Below are 21,093 nucleotides of genomic sequence, written 5' to 3'. Positions count from 1 at the left end.
GTTCACAAATAAAAGCCCCACCATGTTTGAAGTCAGATATTTTCTATTCCAACTTTAGTTTTAATTCACACAGATAAAAAAATAATCAGATTATAATCTGGAGTTTGGAATGGAAACGTCACTGACAGGTTTTAGATCTTGTTGCAGAGTAAAACACAGGAATGGATGTTAAGTAAAATAAAGCTTAGTGAGACAAATGATGGAAACTCAGCGGTGAAAGAACAGTTTGTGGATAAAACATGGAAACATCAGGAAAGACGTGGGAATGATCCGGATAAACTGCTGGTTCACTGGGAAAAATGCATCCACACCCAGAGAGAATATCAAGAAAAAAACAGGTTTAGCCTCCTGATCTGGATGGTTGGGTCATTTATTGGTGACACCAGATGGCTTCTACTGTATAAAGCGTGAATTTATTGAACGTTTCTGCTTGTTTCTACAGTTTTTAACCGGTTTAAACGTGAATTCTGCAGAAACAAGCTGACAGAGCTCCAGCAGGAAGTGCACTGATGACACAGAGAAGTGACGTTCTAATGCCAAACCTGACTTACTTCAGCGCCGGCTCTGTTGGACTCCTTCTTTGCCTCCAGGACCAGCTCTGCTTCCTGCAGCCAGAGTCTGAAAGCCTGGTCGGCCGTGCGCCTGCGGTCCTGCAGCGCCTCCACCAGCTCCTCCAGCCTCAGCACCGCACCTCTGCTGGCAATCTGAGAAGAAGCTGGAGCATCAGTGAATGCAGAGATCCAGTCAAAGCTGACCGAGAAAACCGATCCTGATCCTAGGAGGTTGACAGGATCGGCTCGGCTACAGATTAGGAGAACTCTGGATTTTTTTAAAACCTAAAATTCACATAAACTGTTTGCAGGAAAAAAAAGATTCAGAGAAAGAAGTTGGGAAACAAATGCTTTAAGTCTTTAAACGTGGTCAGAAGACATCCTTTAAATCTCCTTGTAAAAAACCTCAGTGTGTTCAGGATGAAGACTGACCTCCTCGGCCTCCTCTTCCTCACCCTGCAGTACCCCTCCTCTCCTCTGGAGGGCCTCAGTCCTCTGCAGCTGCCTGAGTCTGTGCAGCAGGATGCTGCTGCTGGTTAAAACCTGCAGGGACTTTCCCAGAAGATCTGCAGGTGGAAAATAGCATCATCTGTCAGCTGAGATCAGTTTTCTAATGTTTGACTTTTAAAAAAACAAACAGATAAATCAGTTAATTACCTACTGCTACGCTACTGAACGTTTTTATCTGCCTGTTTATTTAAGGTTTACTTGAAGCTACAAAGGTAGTAAATTAGATGTGAGAAGTAATGCCTAACTGAGGTTTTCTCCATGTTTCATACCACAGAAATTCAAGCAAAACTAATTCTGTTACCTTTTCTCATGAAGTGATAGGAGGCCTGAACGTCAGAGAGTTTGTCTTCTTCTGCTTCAGTCTGCAGATCTTCTAATGTTTCAATGCTGACAGAAAACTGCAGACAGAAAGATTTTACAGAATAGTGATGACTGGATGAAAGAGTGAAACACGCCAACAATCAGTGTAAAACAAACAGACTTACAGCTAATTTTTTCATATTTTATTATATTAAAAATTAACATAATATCTTTAATTTGCTGGAGAGTAAGTGGCCCAAAAATGAAGACTTGTTGCTTTATTTTCGGACCAGATAGATTGAGAAATTAAAACACATGTGTAACACAAATGTCTAAAATAAGCCGCAGAGAGAAAACAAACACAGTCAGCATGATTAAACTGATGCTTAAATGCTGCATCATGTTAAATCTGGGTTTTTAAATGTTTTTTTTCTGTGAATTCATCCAATAAAAACATTTTGGATAAATTTAAGACAGGTCTGCCAGGGTGGGATTAAAATAATTGAGTTGTTTTAGTGATATTATTAAACACAGATTGTTCTATATACAAAGACAGACATTATGGTAATGAGGACATATATATAAAATAAAACAAATTATGACATTTAAGTCTTGATTTACTAAGATTAGCAACTGGTCCAGGCAGGTTTGATGAGCCTTTTTCCCCTTAAGAAATTAAATCATCTTTTGAAAACGTATTAGTATTTAGTTAAATTTCCTTTAAATCGTGTCTTTGGTGACCTGAAAAAAAAAAGAAACGCCAGAATAAATGTGTAAGCAAATTAGCTCTTTACAGCCATTAAACATGAGCTGTTTTGCTTATAATGACTGTTTTGTTGTTTTAATCTGTCTCCCTCTAGAGGTTTGGTATCAAACAAATGTATTACTATTATTATTATTATTATTATTATTATTATTATAAGAAACAAGACTTGAGATATGCTAAACTGAATTAAAATCAAAGAAAATGCTGCTATAAAGAGGTTTAGCTGCACCTTATAGTTTAGTTTAGCGTTCTCTGCTGGTTTGGCCTTTTTCATTGCTCCAGATAGCAGACAGGGGGCGCTGTTCCATTAACCAGACTAAGTTCTTCCACAGCAGGCAGTAACACGCTGTAAGGTTTGCATCCCATAATGTCTGTCTCCTCAGGCCCTGCTGCAATGTGCCTGTCTCTTTAAGGACCTCCTCCACCCCTCCACCCCTCCATATCTCCACCCCTCCATCCCTCCACCCCTCCATCCCTCCATCTCTCCATCCCTCCATCTCTCCATCTCTCCATCTCTCCATCCCTCCATCCCTCCATCCCTCCATCCCTCCTACCTCCGTCACCCGGTGGAAGAACTCTGACGCCAGCTTCAGGACCTCCAGCCGCCTCTGCAGCAGCTGGAGGAGCAGCGACCATCCCTCCTTCAGAGACGCCTTCATCGCCTCCTTCAGCTCCTCCTTCCTCCCTCCATCCCTCCTCTTCGCCGGCCTCTCCGCTTGGTTCTTCTCCACCACAGCCAACACTTCAGGTTCATGTTTCTGCAGAAATAAATCTTCTGTCAACACAGCAGGAACTTAAAAAAAGCCTGAAGCTCCTTCTGATGAGGAAACCCTCGTTAAGCTGCTGAGGGGCTTCATCTGTCTCTGATTCTTCCTGAACTGATAAGATAAAAAACACTTTGAGTCTTTCTGGACCTGGAGTTTTTCCAGCAGCTGCTGGTGCTCCTGGATCAGGACGTGGTTCTCCTCCTGGTCGGACCCGATCTCACAGAGTCCCGGCTGGAACTGGACCAGCTGGAGGTGGACCAGAGATCCGCTCTGCAGGAACAGACCAAAGACATGTTCAGTTAACGGACGAGTTAATGAACCCGACCCGGCTCCTGATCCAACGGAGAACCAGTAAAAAGTTTTGAACCTTGCTTCACCTTGGTGTCGTATTAAAAGTCAAGAATCTGTTAACGGATCTAGAAAGTTTCCTTTTTAACTCTTTTTCTGGGTTTTTATGGCACCAGTGGCTCGTTCTTCATACAGCAGACTGACAGAGAGGAGGGGAAGTCGTGGCAAAGAGCCTCAGGCCGGAATCAAACCCGGGTCAGCCCTGCGCCATCGGAGCCCGCCCTGAAATGTTCCTTTAATCTAGAGCCTGCAGAGAAACCTTCTCCATGTCGTTATGAACTGATTTTAGTGAATCTGCGGTCCCGCACCATGAGACATGAGCTGCTGCATTTTAAATACGGAGCACAGATTGCACCTCCTGATTTTCATCCATGCAGTAGAGCATCCAAATCGATGCAGGTATCCTACCTGCATGTTTAGCAAAAAGAAAAGGTCAGTCTCGTCCTTCTATAAACCAGAAAACTATCTGGAACCTCCATGTGAGACTAAACAATGTTTTACTGATCCTCTCCAGGAAGCCTTCAGCGGATCAGAGAACAGGAAGGATTTCACGTCCCAGCGGCTAATCATGACCGCATGAACAATCTTTAGCCTCTAATGGCCATAAATACAGCCAGAAAGCCAACATTTTGTTTCATAGATCCACATTTTATACTTAGAACAACTGTATAGTTAACTCACTACCTCACTGTTGTTCTTCATGGTACCACTTAATGTACAAAGTCATTTCATTTGTACATAAGTCACCCTAAATATTTGCTTTATTTCCCTTGTACTTTTATTTTATCTTTTAATTTTTTTGATACACTGTATATATGTGGATACACTGTATATACCTTTTGCACCTTTTCTGCACTTCTTTTGTTTATTACGCCGATGTGTGACAAGTGAATTTCTCCACTGTGAGATCAATAAAGTCTATCTTATCTTATCTTATCTTATCTTATCTTATCTTATCTTTAACACGCTATCTATCCAGATTCCTGCTCCTTGCAGGGCTGCAGTCCAAGGCTCACTGGGCGAGAGGCAGGTCCGCCATGGACATGTTCCCTCAGGGTCATGCAGAGCAGTGGTTCTTCCTGCCCTGCATGTTTCAGACGGGTCTCTGCCCCGGTGCATCTCATTTAACAGACTGCGTGACTTCCTGAGCATCCAGGTGGTACAGATTGATCACGGCTGAGGAGTGGGAGCAGGAAAACACCTGAAACGTGCAGGACAGTGGGACCTGGGGACCACTGATGTAGACCAATCAGTTAATCCAGTTTGGGGCTGTAAGTGGGAGCCAGAGTACCCGGAGAGAAGCGACACATGCACATGGAGAACAGGCGATCTCCATGCAGAAGAACGCAGAAGGTCCCCTGGACACCACTGGACCACCGTGCAGCTGCAGGGGAATCTAATAAATCATAATATTAATGGATAAATCACCGTCTAAATCAGTAAAAGCTTCACCTGGATCAGGGCTGGACGATAGAGAAAAAATGATTAAATAGAAATCATATTGATTGATATTGATAATTATCAAGAAATTCAAAACATACATTTTAAGTGCAGCCCAGGCTATTTATTTTAACCTATTTCTAGATTAAAAAAACCCACTGAATTCAAACTCAATACTTTATTCAACCAACTTTTTACCAAAACTGTAAGTTTAAAAAAGAAGAAGAAAAAGAGCTCTTTGAAGGGGCGGAGCATTCCTGGGTCTGGGTTTGTGATTGGTTGGAAGGATTTAACGACTTTAGTGTTAAGCTTCACAATAGGTTGGAATGCAAAAGGAAGTAAAAGTTTTATTAAATTTTTTATTTACCCTTTTTTTTCCTATCGATCAATATATTGTTATTGATTGTTATTTCAGCTTTTAACTTTCTGTTCTGTCAATTTTCTCTTCATAGAAGGTACACCTGGTCTGGTGTTCTGTTAGCTGTGACATCATCAGGGGAGACAGATCATCCACTATTACCATCTAACATAGAAAGTACTCCTGGGTCAATGTGAGCTTCTGTGCTTTCTGTGTCTCTGCTCTGTCTTCTCTAACATAGAAAGTACTCCTGGGTCAATGTGAGCTTCTGAGCTTTCTGTGTCTCTGCTCTGTCTTCTCTAAGCCCCAGTGGGTGGAGGCAGATGAGCGTTCACACTGAGCCTGGTTCTGGTTCTGCTGGAGGTTCTCCTCCCTGTTAAAGGGGAGTTTTCCTCTCCACTGTCGCTTCATGCTTGCTCAGTATGAGGGATTGCTGCAAAGCCATCAACAATGCAGACGACTGTCCACTGTGGCTCTACGCTCTTTCAGGAGGAGTGAATGCTGCTTGGAGAGACTTGATGCAACCTGCTGGGTTTCCTTAGAGAGGAAACTTTCTCACCAACCTGGAGGATCTGATGGAGTCTGACTTTGGAAAGAGACTTGAGATGATGTGATGTGAAGTGGTGCTATATAGATAAAATTGAATTTAAATTGAATTATTAAATTGCCGTCCGGCCCCAGCCTGGATTCCAGCTGTAAATCAGAGACGGTTGTGATCTAACTGGGATCCTTTAAACAGGGACTTGAATAAAAAACAAACATTAATAAAATTAAATTATTTTTTCCACTTGTTTATCGAAGCTTTTTGACCCCGTTGACAAACCTGTGAATCTGTGCGCCTGTGTTTGTGTTGGAGCATTCCTCAGAGATACGCTATCTCTGGCATGTCGACCGAAAAAGACACATGGTGACGCGTGATGACACACACACACACGCACACACACACACACACACACACACACGCACACACACACACACACACACCCTCGGCTCGGCGCTAAAACAGGAAACAGCACGTGGAGCGACGGCGTTGGGGTGGACGACCTCCATGGAGAACCAGAGACAACAGCCCTTAGACTAAAGTTTTAATAATAGAAACTCAAACTAAAACATTTAACCAGATAACAGATTTTAGTGCTTAAACTATTTGGTGAAAGAGTTTTAAACTATGAGGGGGAAAAGCCTTCTACAGCATTACAACATTAAATATTCGGCTAATATCTTCTGGCATCTAAAACCTTTATTGAACGCTGAGCTTCTGACAGCAGAAATATTTTTAATATTTTAAACAAGCGAACAAAAACTGTTTCAAATAATCTAAATTTAACGCTAACCACATCCTGTCTTGTCTTAATTTTTTACTAAACTCTGCGCTAATAGCTCCCAGCTGGCAGAGTTTTAAACTGTGTCAGCTGCTTTATTTAACTCTAATCTAAAAACATACTGCAAGCTCACAGATTGTAATATTTAAAACTCAGAGGCGGAACAAGCTGTCAGCTAATAGTTTAATATCATAAAAATATACCAGCTAAAACTTTTTATACTTAGAGGTTTAAAATGGCCTTTTAGCCAAGGGTCATTATTTTAACAGCTAAGTTAAAACAGTCTTTAATTTTATGTTGTGATTATATCACATTCTTTTATATTTATATTACTTTTTTTATCTTAAGATCCCTGAAGATTCAAATTTTCAGAGTTTATTTTCTTCAATTTAAGGATTTATGTTCAGCCAGCTTATAGTTTTCACAATATTCAGAATATATTGCCAAATATATCTATATTGCATAGATTAATTACACACAGACTGACGTTTTAAAGCTTTTATTTTTGTGAATGGCTGACTTCTGCTTAAAACTAATGAAAATATTTTAAAAGCATTTTAATTCAGAAATGTGGGCTTAATGAAAAGTATAAATTTTACTCATTTAAAGGTTATTTTCAAAAGTTACTTTTAGTTTGACAAATTACTCTTTCTTACACATATTACCGTTTATTTTAAACTGTGGAGTTTTTGGTAATATGACTCAAACAGTCAGTGAATATTTTTATACTTTAAATCCATTATTTTAAAGTCTATTCATTTACGTTCATAGTTGTTTTAATCTGGAGCCTCAACGATCTGTCAGCTAATTGTTTTTCTGATTTCATACCTCAAAAACTTAAATTATCTTATTGAAACTTTCAACCTAAGATAATTTATTTATTTTTGTGTTTGTTTTTTAATTATTTTTTTATTTTTCATTTTTTTATTTTTTTTATTTTAAAAAGATTAAATAGATGGGTATTTTCTGTTTGTTTTATTTTTAACTCTTAATTTTTTATTTTTTATTTCAATTTTTTTTATTTAATTTAATTTCAAATTTTCTTTAATTTTAATTTTAGCTATTTTTATTAAAAAAGATAGTTGATGTTTTTTGTTTGTTTCTTATTTTTAACTTTTAAAATTTTTTAATTACATTTTTTATTATTTTTGAAAAACAAATTATTTAATTTAATTTAAGTTTTCTTTTCTATAATTTTAATTTTTTTTTCTATTTTTACTTTTTTTTACTAAAAAAAAAGGATAATTGATGGTTCACGAATAAGACTTCAGATTTAATTTATCTGATTATTTAAGTTTTTCATCCAGTGCTCAGAAGATCACAGATCTATTCCACCCAGCGGTATTTTCCCTGTAACTCTCTGCTCTTTAATTGATTTCTGTCTTTCTGTCTTTATTTCTGTTTTCATACCCTGAGGACGGACGCAACGATCTGGGAGCGGCCCGCCTGGATGGCCACGGTGCTCAGAGCGGTGCAGGACCCTCCAGCCTTCAGCTCCTCTGCTCTGCTGCCGGCCTCCTGCTGGGACCGACCTCCACACGGCTCCTCCGTTCCTTCTGCCTCTCCGGTCGTCATGAGGAAAGACTAAACACAAAATCTGTTCATTGGTTGAAGAACGCACACATATTCATGTTTTAATCTGCTTGGATGCATTATAGTTTTGATTTATTTTCAGTTGGAAGTAGATTCTCAGAGATGTTTCCTCCCAACGTCCAGCCTGTGTTTCTGAAATCCACCCAGTCTACTGGACTAAACCTCTAAGTCTGGTTCTAGGCTCTTTAACTATGAACCTCCTACAGAAACTCAGAACCAGAATCAAAAACAAAAAGGTTTACGGTGATTTAGCGCTGCGTTAAAAACCAGCGGGAGGACCAGGTCCCTGCAGCTTTTAGGAGTCCTTGTTCCCATCAGGAACCTTTAAATCAAGATTAAAACACATTTGTTCAGGATTGCCTTCAACTGTTCTGGTTAAACTGTTTTACTGAAACATCGTTAGTTCAACTTTGTAGTCAAACTGTTTTTAATACTTTCTATTCTCCCATGTTTTATTTTGTTTCTACATTTTATTCCTACTTGCTTTTATTCTGTGTTATTTTCCTATATTTTAATCATATAAAGCACTTTACATTGTCTCTGTACTGAAATGTGCTATATAGATAAATCTGCCTTCCCTTCAGCCGACTGTCAGCTGGTCCGCCAGCAACCATGGATCAGAAGGTGCTAAATAAGAATAAAAAAGCTTATTTGCACAGAATCTGCATGTTTTGGTCAAACCCCGCCCAGCTGCTGCAGACGGAGCAGTAAGACAGAAACACTGTCACGTTGGGAAATGATAATCTAATCAGTATCTCCGTTGAAACCGGCGATTGAACCAAAAGGCCGTTAAAATGAACAGGTAAAAGCACAGCAATCATCAGCATTTTATTTAAAAAGGAACAATATTGCAGCTCTTTTCAGCAGAACGTTTCAGACGTTTGTCTCCTGAAAACTATCCTTTGTTCCCACATCAGAGTTTAACTGCAGGGCTCTGCTGCTCATGTTAAACATGTCTGGCACCAACATGTTGGCAGCATCTTCTAATCTGTGTGAGCTACAAGTTCAGGGTCCTGATGAACCGCACCTTCCATCGATAGGAGATACTGCACGGACTGCAATATTTCAAAGTTTAGAGAAGAAAACCGCTTATTTATTTAGCTATCAGGCTCCTCTCCTGTGGAACCAACTCCCAGTTTTGGTCCGTGAGGCAGACACCCCGTCTACTTTTAAGACTAATCTTAAAACTTTCCTTTGTGACAAAGCTTCTTTTCAGAGTGAGGCTCATGTTACCCTGAGTCATTTTTCTCTTCATAGAAGGTACACCTGGTCTGGCGTTCTGTTAGCTGTGACATCATCAGGGGAGGCAGATCATCCTCTATTACCATCTAACATAGAAAGTACTCCTGGGTCAATGTGAGCTTCTGAGCTTTCTGTGTCTCTGCTCTGTCTTCTCTAACATAGAAAGTACTCCTGGGTCAATGTGAGCTTCTGAGCTTTCTGTGTCTCTGCTCTGTCTTCTCTAACATAGAAAGTACTCCTGGGTCAATGTGAGCTTCTGTGCTTTCTGTGTCTCTGCTCTGTCTTCTCTACCATAGAAAGTACTCCTGGGTCAATGTGAGCTTCTGAGCTTTCTGTGTCTCTGCTCTGTCTTCTCTACCATAGAAAGTACTCCTGGGTCAATGTGAGCTTCTGTGCTTTCTGTGTCTCTGCTCTGTCTTCTCTAACATAGAAAGTACTCCTGGGTCAATGTGAGCTTCTGAGCTTTCTGTGTCTCTGCTCTGTCTTCTCTAAGCCCCAGTGGGTGGAGGCAGATGAGCGTTCACACTGAGCCTGGTTCTGGTTCTGCTGGAGGTTCTCCTCCCTGTTAAAGGGGAGTTTTCCTCTCCACTGTCGCTTCATGCATGCTCAGTATGAGGGATTGCTGCAAAGCCATCAACAATGCAGACGACTGTCCACTGTGGCTCTACGCTCTTTCAGGAGGAGTGAATGCTGCTTGGAGAGACTTGATGCAACCTGCTGGGTTTCCTTAGAGAGGAAACTTTCTCACCAACCTGGAGGATCTGATGGAAGCTGATTTGCAGGAACAACCCAGGAAGCTGAACTGAGATGATGTGTTGTTAATTGGTGCTATATAAATAAAATTGTATTGAATTGAAACTAGATCTAAATGCATCACTGTGAGTCCTTTCAGCTGCTATTATTATTATTATTATCCAGAGAGGAAGCCACAGCAACTTTCTCACAGATTTAGCAGTTTTTACCCTTTCCTGGGATTAAAACATGCGTCTCCTGCATTAAAGACACTAATTTAGCTCACTACACTACATATAGACTTCTAGATGCTTTAATAATGATAACTGGCCAATATCCAGTTTACCATTCCTGGCAAAAATAAATGCAGTCTATGAGCAGATTAAATAAAAATAAAAATAATCTCTTCAGTGCTTCCTATTCTGGCTTTAGACCAAAGCAAATCACTGAATCTGGTGCTGGTAAAATGAATTTAAAGGATGTTCATCTTAACAGTGACGGGTCTAGATCTTCTGTCTTACTCGATCTCAGTGTTTAAATTTGATTAAAGGGCAGGAAAATAGGCGATATTTTCTGGTGCTGAACTGGTTCGGCTGTTATTTGGCAGACAGCAATTACTTTGAGCCATTTAGTAATTATAAACTTTTTAACTGGGAGTTACATCTCAGTGAAAGTTAAACAGAACAAGAACAACCACAGGATTTCTGCAGGATCTCAAAAACAGTTTTTGTTCATAATTTAAATTAAATACAATCAGATTTTCCATAACATCTTCAATCAATATCCTAAATTTGTAAACTGGTTATTTGCAGGTTTTTTTTTTACATATTATCTGGTGTAAGTTACGCAGCATCGGTTACACTGGTAACTGAGAGGAAGCTTCCTGTTACACCTGCAGACTCTCTGATCACAATAACAGAATAAAGTCAGAATTTTCAGAGGAAACATGAACTACAGAAGATAAAAATGCTTGATTGTCAGCTTTGTTTACCCTCAGCTCACTTTAAACCACATTTATTCAGCGTTTATAACCTTTATAACCACAGAGGTGTATTCTACGGGCCTGCAGCTGGTCTCGTTTATTATGTGTAAACCGAGCAGCGTGAGGTCCAGCTTTAACTTCCACATTAAATTATCGCCTGGATCCGTTTACAGCTGCAGGAACCCCAGCCGGAACCGCTCCCCAACAACAAACCCAAACCGCCTGTGACCTGAAACCGAGGCAGAAAACGGGGGAACACGGTACCTGAGGCCCGGCGCTGCAGATCCAAACGCTTCCCGGCTGAAAGTGTGGAACCTGAGCGGTGTGAGGGGAAGCTGCAACAGGCGAGGAGGGGGACGGAGGTAAAAATAGAGCCGGAGGATTATCAGAGTGACAGAGAGGCATCTGCCTTCTGAACAAACACTGCTCCGACTCTGACAGGGAAAACACCACAGCCACCACACAAACAGCTGTTTGTGCTGCAGGGCCTCTGTCAGCAACCAGAACCAGAACCAGAACCAGAACCTGCAGGGACACACATGAGGTCAAACCTGTAAAGGTTTCTTTCCGTCAGATGATTCACGGCGCAGGAAACTGGAAGCTGAGAGCAAAACAGAAATGTTTCGACAGATGTTTCCAGCTGTGGACAAAAAAAAAAAAAAAACATGTTTGTTTCAAACTTTTGGGTTTGGTTCTGCAGAGGAAGCTGCAGTTTGGGATTTTTCAGCTGTCATCACATTTAGTGGATCAGATGATGGCGCAGCTACGGCCAGAACGTCTGGCATTATAACTGCCTTCCTAAAGCATATTTAAAGCATCTTAGCAAATAATATATCATAAATTATATCTATTATTAACCGGGCCTAGAGGCATGTTTCCACACATGTTCCCCTCCGTCCAGCTGAACTAAATTAGTTTGGAGCCACAAAAGTATTTTTTTTTTCTTTTACAATATCTACTATAGGAAGATTGTTTGGATTTTTAAGTTAAATCATTTATAAATAAAAAGAAAATCATTAAATGTTTCCACAGAGGTCTCAGTTACATATACTTGAATAACTTTTTGAACAAAATGTACTTTTAGGAGTAGTTTAACTGCAGAGTACTTTTTACTTTTATTTCAGTCATATTATTACTCAAGTATCGCTTCTCTTACTCGAGTAAAATTTCTGGCTACTGTACCTGCTGTGAGTAACTTCATGAATAAAGAATAAACCTGTTTTAACCAAAAAAGCTCCAGAGAGAGAAAAATGTAGAGTTTATGTTAAAGTGAGACTTCTTATTTGTCCACAAACATTATTATTTTAATTTTATTTTCTATCTGCTGAGATTATTGAGCCATTTAGAAGTCAAATGAAGGTACAGTAAACAGTAGATATTGTTATTAGAAGTACTTTGCACTGTTCTAACATACTGTATATATGAATTAACTGCTGTAAGTGTGGCTTTAATGTTTAATGTTGTTAAAAAGTGTTTCTTCTGCCTGAATTTGTTATTTTGAAATTATGTTATTCTTTGTATATTTTTTCATTTTATCTTTTTCTCTGTTTGATTACATACATTTTAAATATTACAATAACATACAATAATAATACACAATTATTCACTCAGTACTTGAGTTACTAAATACTTTTTTTACTCTTGAGTAATTTCTTAGACTACTTTTTGCTCTTGAGTAGTTTTCGGCTCCTCTACCCACGTCTGCTTTCACATAAATTGAATAAATATATTTTCTTCAATGGAAAGTTCTATTCTTCTAATAAAACACCAAGTTTGCAACTAAAATACAAAGAAAGTATGTATAAAAAAAGAAAATTCATTACACTGTTAGCAGTAATGCATGTATAAAATCCTGCATATGTTGCATGAAGACACTTAGGAAAAGCTGCCAGTGCTAACAGTTTTAAATATCTTTACATTTTAAAACCATTTCTCTGTTCTTCAGTAGTTTTGGTCAAAGTTAGGAGCCAAAGTGGGAGTCAAAGGAGAAATACTTTGGTTACAATCATTTGTTCATTTGTAGGTCTAGTTGAGGAATTAAGGTTTTATTACACAAATAAACCAAAGCAGCGGGACACCCAGGCTTCACCTTAACTCAAGTAAAATATCTTCCTTTAATAGTTTAGTAGGCAAATCATTAGTTAAATAAAACCAAGTCCTATAAAAAGTGGATTTTTAATAAGGTTTGGTTATTAGATGTTATCACGTTTTACTACATTAACATAATTCAAATTAGTCTTAAATTTACTTCATGGAGCTCCTAAAAAGGGTTTCATGAGTTTAAATGTATCCTGCAGAAACTTTGCTAATCATTAGGAATGCCGCTTTAATGAGTCCCTACAGCCAAATCACCTTTTATGTCCAGTAACAAATCTATTAAACTGTTTTTGTCATTATTCTGTTGAACCAAAGTTTGAATTAGATTTTAATTTATTAAATTCCAGTAATTTATGTCATAATTTTCTGTTTCCAGTTGTTTGATCCTTGTTGGTTTTCTTTCATTAACAAAAGAGAATCAACAATTTCGCCCACATCTCGATCCGTCGTGTTCCCAAAATAAATGATTTAAGAACGAGAGAGAAGAGGAAAGTGTTTCAGAGAGCAGCCGGTCTCAGACGGTCCAAACTCAGCATATCGAGTCGGTCCGGTGCCGAATGACCCAGCGGTCCTCAACAGGAAACCAGAACCAGGGGAGCCTGAAACATCTAGAGCCCAGAGACTGAGGAGCATCAGAACCGTTCAGAGTTCAGACCTGCAGACCTGATAGAACCGGACCGGACCGGACAGAACCGGACCTGACAGAACCGGACCGGACCTGACTGGACCGGACCTGACCGGACCAGACCAGACAGAACCGGACCGGAGGTGAAGCCTGAACACCTGAATGAGCTGCAGGCCTGATTTAGAGGCGTCAGTGAACATTACACTGTGATGCATTCACTTACCGAGAGAAAAAGAGAAAAACTCATCCTTGGTAACAAAGACTTTGGTTTATTGAGGCGTTAAGAAACAATAAATAAAACCTAAAACCAAACAAAGGAACTCTGGAACATGCAGTCCATCTGATATTAAACTGATCAGCAGGGATCAGAACACAACCACAGCTCTGCAGTAACTGGACTCTGTGTTGCAGACCTGGTCCGGTCCGTTCTTCTGCTTCCAGAACCTTTAGAAGTTAATCTGTGATCCAGAAAAGTTCTGGAATCAGAACCGCCACGTCTGCAGAGGAGCAGGAGGTCCATCAGGATCATCATCAGACCTGATGGGTGCTTGAAGGAGGTAAAGCAGGAATATCCATCACTGTTGTTTACCTGTTTATTAAATGCAACATTTTGGTCTCGTCTGATTGGTCGAAGGTAAATAAATAAGTCTGTAGACAGAATCTGTCCAATCAGAGAGCTGGTAACAGAGACACAGCCTCTAAACAGATTTAAAGCTTCGCTCCTCTATGATTGGCTCAGAGACATCCTAAGCTCCTCCTCCTTGAGGCTGCGGTCCAATCGCTGAGTTTCAGACTCCAGGACAGCCGGGATTGGCTGGTGTGAAACGGCAGCCAGCGAATCGTTGAGGTCGTGTCTCAGCGATAGCAGCCATTGGCTGTTTCTGGACGACTGATCGATAAACTCCGCCTTCTGCTCCTGCTCCACAGCCAATGAGAGACGGAGCCGACTCACCTGGAAGGAGGAGACACGACGACATCATCGGCATCCGCCCGGCAACTCAAGACACTGAAACTCTTCTTCTGTGGTGCTCTCACCTGGTCCTCCAGCTCAGTTACTGTCCGCCGTAACCTGTCCACCTCAGAGGTGCTGCTGGACGCCTGAACGCACACACACACACACACACACACACACACACACACACACACACACACACACACACACACACACACACACCTGTTTTATACAGCCTCAGCGCCGTTACCTGAGACGTTTCGAACACACCAGCCCACCTGTGTGCGTCGCCTCGGGGACCCTGAGCTGAGTGCGAGCTGCTGACGGAGCCTCGATCGTTCCTGCTCCACCTGACGGACAGAAGGTCAGCAAATGTACAAAAACACTGCAAAAATGGATCTAAAAATAAGTAAAATGTTCTTAAAGTTAGTGTATTTGTCCTTGATTTGAGCGGGTGAATAAGATTATCTGCCAATGGAATGAGTATTTTAACCCCTAAAATAAGATAATTAGACATCTTGCACTTAAAATAAGATGATGGAGATGAGTTCTTCCTATTTTAAGTGCACAAATCTCATTCCATTGGCAAATCATGTTTTTTACCTGCTCAAATTAAGGACAAATACACTAACTTTAAGAACATTTTACTTATTTTTAGATCCATTTTTGCAGTGAACGTATAAAACTCAACAACACACACCAAAGCAGGATTCTTAGTAACTTCACAAACTTAGTAACTGTTTGTGAAACGGAGGTTAGAAGTTTCTGTCCGCTCATCACGGACATGAACATTTGAGGCTTTTCATCATTTTTTTTTTTTGCAGGATTGAGTCAAGAAGACCCAAAGTGTCTGGATTTGCAGGAACAACCCAGAAATGAGCAACATTCACGCTGCTATCAGCTCATAACTAACACTGAGGCTGCTAACATGGACAGAAGCAAAGAACTTAGTGAAACCGCACCGACTACAGAGCATCACACACTGCGGTCCTGTTTAAACCCAGGAGCGCTGACCCAACAGCCAACATGGTGGATGAAGCTTCACGCTGTGGGCAGTGGTACCAATGCGGTGTTCACTTCATCTTAAATCGATTGGTTTAGGATCAGATAAACCAGGATCAGCCTCTGAAAGGGACCTGCTGAAGATTTATGGACTAAACCAGACCTGAACAGCTGATAGCAATAAGATAAACGTCCCAGTGACCGATACACACAACTATTAGCAAGAAGAAATAAGAACAAACTAGTCTAATCTAAAATAAGCTCTAAAGAAACACAAGAGTAGAAGATAAAAGGTAAATAGAGTAAATAAATATTGCATCATGGAAAACATTTAACAGTGGAAGAGACTCCAGCATATTTACCCACATAATACTAGGATGTGTAATGTATCCTGACGTAGCTAAGGCGTGGTAACGTTACTTTAGCAGCTTAGTGTAAACGAGTAATGATCGGATCAGAACCGGCGGAACCATTAGCATGATGCTAACACTGGTTGGATGTGGATGAGCAGCAGAGAGCATGGAAAAAATGGAAAACTCCACTAACAAGTTAAATGAGTTTTCCATTCTGCTAAACAAAGCAGCATCAAGAGAAACTTGCTGGATGATATTTAACCATTAATTAGTGGGGATGTAAAAACTCAAGCCTGATGCTGGATTGTAGGACATTCTGGGTTGTTTATGAAAATGATTGCAGCTCTAACTAATAGCTCCAGTTCAGCATTAAAAGCCTGAAATGAAGGCGGCGGTCATGAGCAGTGGGTGGACAGCTGTGGACACCTGTCTCAGCGTGTCTTTCAGGGCCTCTCTGTCTCTCTTCAGTCGGTCCTTCTGGCTCTGCAGGTGGGAATTCTTCTTGTTGACGCGTTTCTGGTTCAGCTCCAGCTCCGCCACCAGACGCTGCAGGACCAGCATTCTGTCCCCCGCTCCCTGTGGACACACACGTCTCTGCAGCTGAAGCAGGACCGCCAGGAGCAGACATCTACTGGAGGCTGTGGTCATCCCCACGGAAACGGACCCAGCCTGACCAATCACAAGTTAAACTGACCTTCTCTGATTTAGACCCGGAGCTCTGCTGCTGCTGCTGGTGGGCTCTCTCCCTGTAGCCAATCATCGCCGCCTCTGTCCGCTCCAGAGCCAATCGGACCCGGTCCCTGTCCGCCTCCAGCTCCTGGTTCCTCTGGGTCAGTGTGTAGACCTGGTGGAACAGCGATAATGGCTGCTGGTTGAAAACAGCATGAGATGTCGGGTAAAAACCCCACGAGAAATCCAGTTGGTGGTTAAAAACAAAACGAGGCGCCTGATTGGTGGTTAAAAACAAAACAAGGCACCTGATTGGTGGTTAAAAACAAAACGAGGCGCCTGATTGGTGGTTAAAAACAAAACGAGGCGCCTAATTGGTGGTTAAAAACAAACGAGGCACCTGATTGGTGGTTAAAAACAAAACGAGGCGCCTGATTGGTGGTTAAAAACAAAACGAGGCGCCTGATTGGTGGTTAAAAACAAAACAAGGCGACTGATTAGTGGTTAAAAACAAAACGAGGTGCCTGATTGGCGGTTAAAACAAAACGAGGCGACTGATTGGCGGTTAAAACAAAACGAGGCACCTGATTGGTGGTTAAAAACAAAACGAGGCGCCTAATTGGTGGTTTAAAACAAACGAGGCACCTGATTGGTGGTTAAAAACAAAACGAGGCGCCTGATTGGTGGTTAAAAACAAAACAAGGCGACTGATTGGTAGTTAAAAACAAAACGAGGCGCCTGATTGGTGGTTAAAAACAAAACGAGGCGCCTGATTGGCGGTTAAAAACAAAACGAGGCGCCTGATTGCCGGTTAAAAACAAAACGAGGCGCCTGATTGCCGGTTAAAAACAAAACGAGGCGCCTGATTGCCGGTTAAAAACAAAACGAGGCGCCTAATTGGTGGTTAAAAACAAAACGAGGCACCTGATTGGTGGTTAAAAACAAAACGAGGCATCTGATTGGTGGTTAAAAACAAAACGAGGCGCCTGATTGGCGGTTAAAAACAAAACGAGGCGCCTGATTGGTGGTTAAAAACAAAACGAGGCGCCTGATTGGTGGTTAAAAACAAAACGAGGCACCTGATTGGTAGTTAAAAACAAAACGAGGCACCTGATTGGTGGTTAAAAACTGACGAGGCACCTGATTGGTGGTTATAAACAAAACGAGGCGCCTAATTGGTGGTTAAAAACAAAACGAGGCACCTGATTGGTGGTTAAAAACAAAACGAGGCGCCTGATTGCCGGTTAAAAACAAAACGAGGCGACTGATTGCCGGTTAAAAACAAAACGAGGCGACTGATTGGTGGTTAAAAACAAAACGAGGCACCTGATTGGTGGTTAAAAACAAAACGAGGCATCTGATTGGTGGTTAAAAACAAAACGAGGCGCCTGATTGGCGGTTAAAAACAAAACGAGGCGCCTGATTGGCGGTTAAAAACAAAACGAGGCGCCTGATTGGTGGTTAAAAACAAAACGAGGCACCTGATTGGTAGTTAAAAACAAAACGAGGCACCTGATTGGTGGTTAAAAACTGACGAGGCACCTGATTGGTGGTTAAAAACAAAACGAGGCACCTCGGTGGTTAAAAACAAAACGAGGCACCTGATTGGTAGTTAAAAACAAAACGAGGCGCCTGATTGGTGGTTAAAAACAAAACGAGGCGACTGATTGGCGGCTAAAAACAAAATGAGGCACCTGATTGGTAGTTAAAAACAAAACAAGGGAGATCCTCCGCTCATGTTCATGTTACCTCGGCCTCCTTCTGCTGCAGCTCCTTCCTGAGCTGCTCCTTCTCCTGCGGCGGCGCAGAGGGAACCTCCTCCTCCTCTTCCTCCTCCACAGGAAACAGAGGCTGTCAGGTTAGGAGTTCATTCAGGAGATGAAGGAACATTCATCACTCACCTCTGCTCCTCCTTTCTGATCTCTCCGTCCACCTGACTCCTCCATCTGTGTGGAGGTCTGGGTTTCCTCCTCCATCTCTGCTCTTTGGTTCTCTCGCGTCTCCCTTCTTGCTTTCTCCACCTCCATCTCCTTCTCCTCCATCCTGGACCTCCACTCTTTGTCTGACTCCTCCTGTCTCCTCCTAAGTGTCTGGAGTTCTGTATTGAGAGCGTTCAGCTTGCCCTCCTGCTCTTGTTCCATCTCCTCCACTCTCCTCCTCCACCCCTCCTCGATCTCCCTCCTCCTCTCCTCAGCTTTCTCCAGCTCTTCGACCGTCTCCTTCCTTCTCCTCTCCAGGTCCTGAACTCTGGCTCTCAGCTCCTCCACCTCTCCTTGCTTTTCCTCCCTGATTGTCTCCATCTCCTCCTTCTTCTGCAGCAGCGTCCTCCTCAGGCGCTCCCCCTCGCTGTGGCTCTCCTAAGCGAGGAGTCAAACAGGTTAAGGATGATGACCGTGGTCCAGAACCACGTCTGTCCAGCAGGAGGCGCCGTACCTGCAGGAGAACCTTCAGCTTGGTCATCTCCTCCAGGGCCACCCTGAGACCGTCCCTGATCTGCCGGCTCTCCTCCTCCTTCTCCTTCACCTCCTGCTGAGCTCGATCCCGGCTGCGACTCAGATCCAACACCTGAAACAGAAACCGCCTTTAGATTTCACCTCCTCACATCTCCTCCTTCTCTCCCAGGGTTGTCTGTACCTGACTCCGCAGGGAGGCCAGGCTCTCCTCCATCGCCTCCATGGTCTGCTGAACGCCTCTCATTTCCTCTTGCACCTCCTCTCTCCTCTGGCGCTCCTTCTTCATCGCCTCATTAAGGGTCGTGACATCTTCTCTCCTTTCCTTCAGCTCCTCTAGTAACTCCTGCTGCTCCTTCAGAAGCGTCTCTCTGAGTTGTGACGCCTCCATTTCACTCCTCCTACGGGCCTCCTGCAACTCCTCCTTCAGAGCCACCACCTCCATCTCTGTCCGTGTTAACTTCTCCTTAATCTGCTCCTTCTCCCTTCTCACCTCCTCGGCGATGACTGTTAACTCGTTGCTCCTCCTGACCTCCTCACATATCTTCTCCCTCTCCTGTTGCTCCCTCTCAAGCTCCTCTTTCAGTGCAGACACCTCCCTTTTACTCCTCGCCAACTCCTGCTGTACCTCCTCCACCTTTCTCCACCCCTCCTGTACTTCGCTGCTCATTAATTCCTTGGACCTCCTCTCCTCCTCCATTTTTCGGACCTCCTCCTGCAGCTTTTCCTGGGCCTCCTCCTTCTCTCTTTGCGCCTCCTCTCTGAGAGACTTCATCTCCTTTTCAAACGTCTCCTGTTTTTCCTCCTTCTCCACTCGTTCTTTAACCACCTCCTTTCTTAGTTCAGAAAGCACGAGCTGGACCTCCTCCATCTGACTCCTCTCCCTCTGCACCTCCTCTCTGAGAACAGACACCTCCCTTTTGCTCCTCATCAGTTCTTGGTGCGTCTCCTCCATCTTTTGTGACTCATCTTTGTTGCTGATTAGCAGCGCCTCCTCCCTTTTCTTAAGTTCCTCCTGCAGCACCTCCTTCTCTCTTAGCGCCTCTTTTCTGAGAGCCGTCACCTCCTCCTCATGATTTCTTTGCTCCTTGCACATCTCCTCTTTGAGTGCAGAAACCTCCTGTCTGCTACTCATCAGCTCCTGCTGTACCTCCTCCATCCTGGTATTGCTCATGAGCTCCTTTAACCTCCACTCCTCCTCCTTTCTTCTAGATTCCTCCTGCACCACTTCATGGGCCTCCTTCTCTTTTTGCATTCTTTGCACCTCCTCTCTGAGCTCAGATAGCTCCTCTCTCTCCCTCTGCACCTCCTCTCTGAGAGCCGTCACCTCCCCCTCCTTCCTCCTCAGCTCCATCTGCAGCCCAGCATTCTCCTCCTCTACCTCTCTCAGTCTGGACCTCCTTTCCTCCTCCAGGAGGTGAAGCTCTTTCTCCGTTTCCTGTTGCATCTTTCGCTCCTCTTTCACCTCCCTCAGTTCATCCTCCAGTCTCCTCAGTTGCTCCTCTTTCATCTTCAGTACATCCCTCTGCTCCTCCAGCCTCCTATTTTCCTGTCTTGCTCCCTTCAGCTCCTCCCTTTCTTCCACGAGCCTCTCATGCGTCTCCTTTAGTTTGCTCTCCAGCCTTTCCTTCTCCTCCAGGGTCCTCCTCAGCTCCTCACCTTGCTCCTTCCCCTCCTTCACGTTTGCTTCCAGTCTCTCCTCTAACCTCCTCCTCTCCTCCCTCAACGTGCTCAGCGCTTCCCACGCTCTCTCCTGTTCCTCCTCCACCTCCCTCCCTTTCTCTTCACTCTTTCTCCTCCTCTCCTCCTCCATCCTTCTCCTCCTCTCTCCCTCTCTCACCTCCTCCTCCCTCTCTTCCAGTGCGACCCTCAGCATCTTCACCTCCTCCGCTCTTTCTTTCATCATTTGCTGGAGTTTTCTCTCCTCCTTCCCCCTCAGATCAGCCTTCTCCTGCCACTCCCTCACCTCCTCCTCCTTATCTTCCAGGGCGGACCCAAGCTTATGCACCTCCTGTCGTTGCTCCTTAATGATCT

General features: G+C 42.7%; 2 protein-coding genes across 5 annotated transcripts in view; both read right to left on the bottom strand.

Annotated features, from left to right (window-relative positions):
* ccdc141 (coiled-coil domain containing 141) overlaps window positions 1–11,347 on the bottom strand; it is a 30,791-nt gene extending 19,444 nt beyond the window's left edge. Inside the window, exons 1-7 of the mRNA XM_036132595.1 lie at window positions 11,176–11,347; window positions 7,773–7,946; window positions 3,042–3,164; window positions 2,682–2,885; window positions 1,363–1,459; window positions 984–1,117; window positions 552–704 (exon numbers count right to left, since the gene is read on the bottom strand). Coding sequence (XP_035988488.1) covers window positions 552–704; window positions 984–1,117; window positions 1,363–1,459; window positions 2,682–2,885; window positions 3,042–3,164; window positions 7,773–7,946; window positions 11,176–11,316 — 1,026 coding nt within the window. The 5' untranslated portion in view covers window positions 11,317–11,347. The remainder of the gene's footprint in view (window positions 1–551; window positions 705–983; window positions 1,118–1,362; window positions 1,460–2,681; window positions 2,886–3,041; window positions 3,165–7,772; window positions 7,947–11,175) is intronic.
* A 2,534-nt stretch (window positions 11,348–13,881) lies between these two features.
* The window catches only part of si:dkey-230p4.1 (trichohyalin), a 19,616-nt gene continuing 12,404 nt past the window's right edge, over window positions 13,882–21,093 (bottom strand). For 2 of the 4 annotated variants that reach the window (XM_036132593.1, XM_036132594.1), the window contains exons 20-28: window positions 19,244–21,093; window positions 19,043–19,174; window positions 18,511–18,966; window positions 18,359–18,445; window positions 16,635–16,784; window positions 16,367–16,516; window positions 14,864–14,935; window positions 14,669–14,731; window positions 13,882–14,585 (exon numbers count right to left, since the gene is read on the bottom strand). The exon at window positions 19,244–21,093 is cut by the window's right edge and continues 1,347 nt beyond it. In XM_036132593.1, coding sequence (XP_035988486.1) covers window positions 14,358–14,585; window positions 14,669–14,731; window positions 14,864–14,935; window positions 16,367–16,516; window positions 16,635–16,784; window positions 18,359–18,445; window positions 18,511–18,966; window positions 19,043–19,174; window positions 19,244–21,093 — 3,188 coding nt within the window. In that variant the 3' untranslated portion in view covers window positions 13,882–14,357. The remainder of the gene's footprint in view (window positions 14,586–14,668; window positions 14,732–14,863; window positions 14,936–16,366; window positions 16,517–16,634; window positions 16,785–18,358; window positions 18,446–18,510; window positions 18,967–19,042; window positions 19,175–19,243) is intronic. The other 2 variants (XM_021309962.2, XM_021309964.2) reach the window with 2 other exon arrangements.

This window comes from Fundulus heteroclitus, unplaced genomic scaffold (genome assembly GCF_011125445.2).
Source record: "Fundulus heteroclitus isolate FHET01 unplaced genomic scaffold, MU-UCD_Fhet_4.1 scaffold_53, whole genome shotgun sequence".
Taxonomy (NCBI): domain Eukaryota; kingdom Metazoa; phylum Chordata; class Actinopteri; order Cyprinodontiformes; family Fundulidae; genus Fundulus; species Fundulus heteroclitus.
Note: the sequence above shows the minus strand (reverse complement) of the source record. Positions and strands in the feature narration are given on the sequence as shown.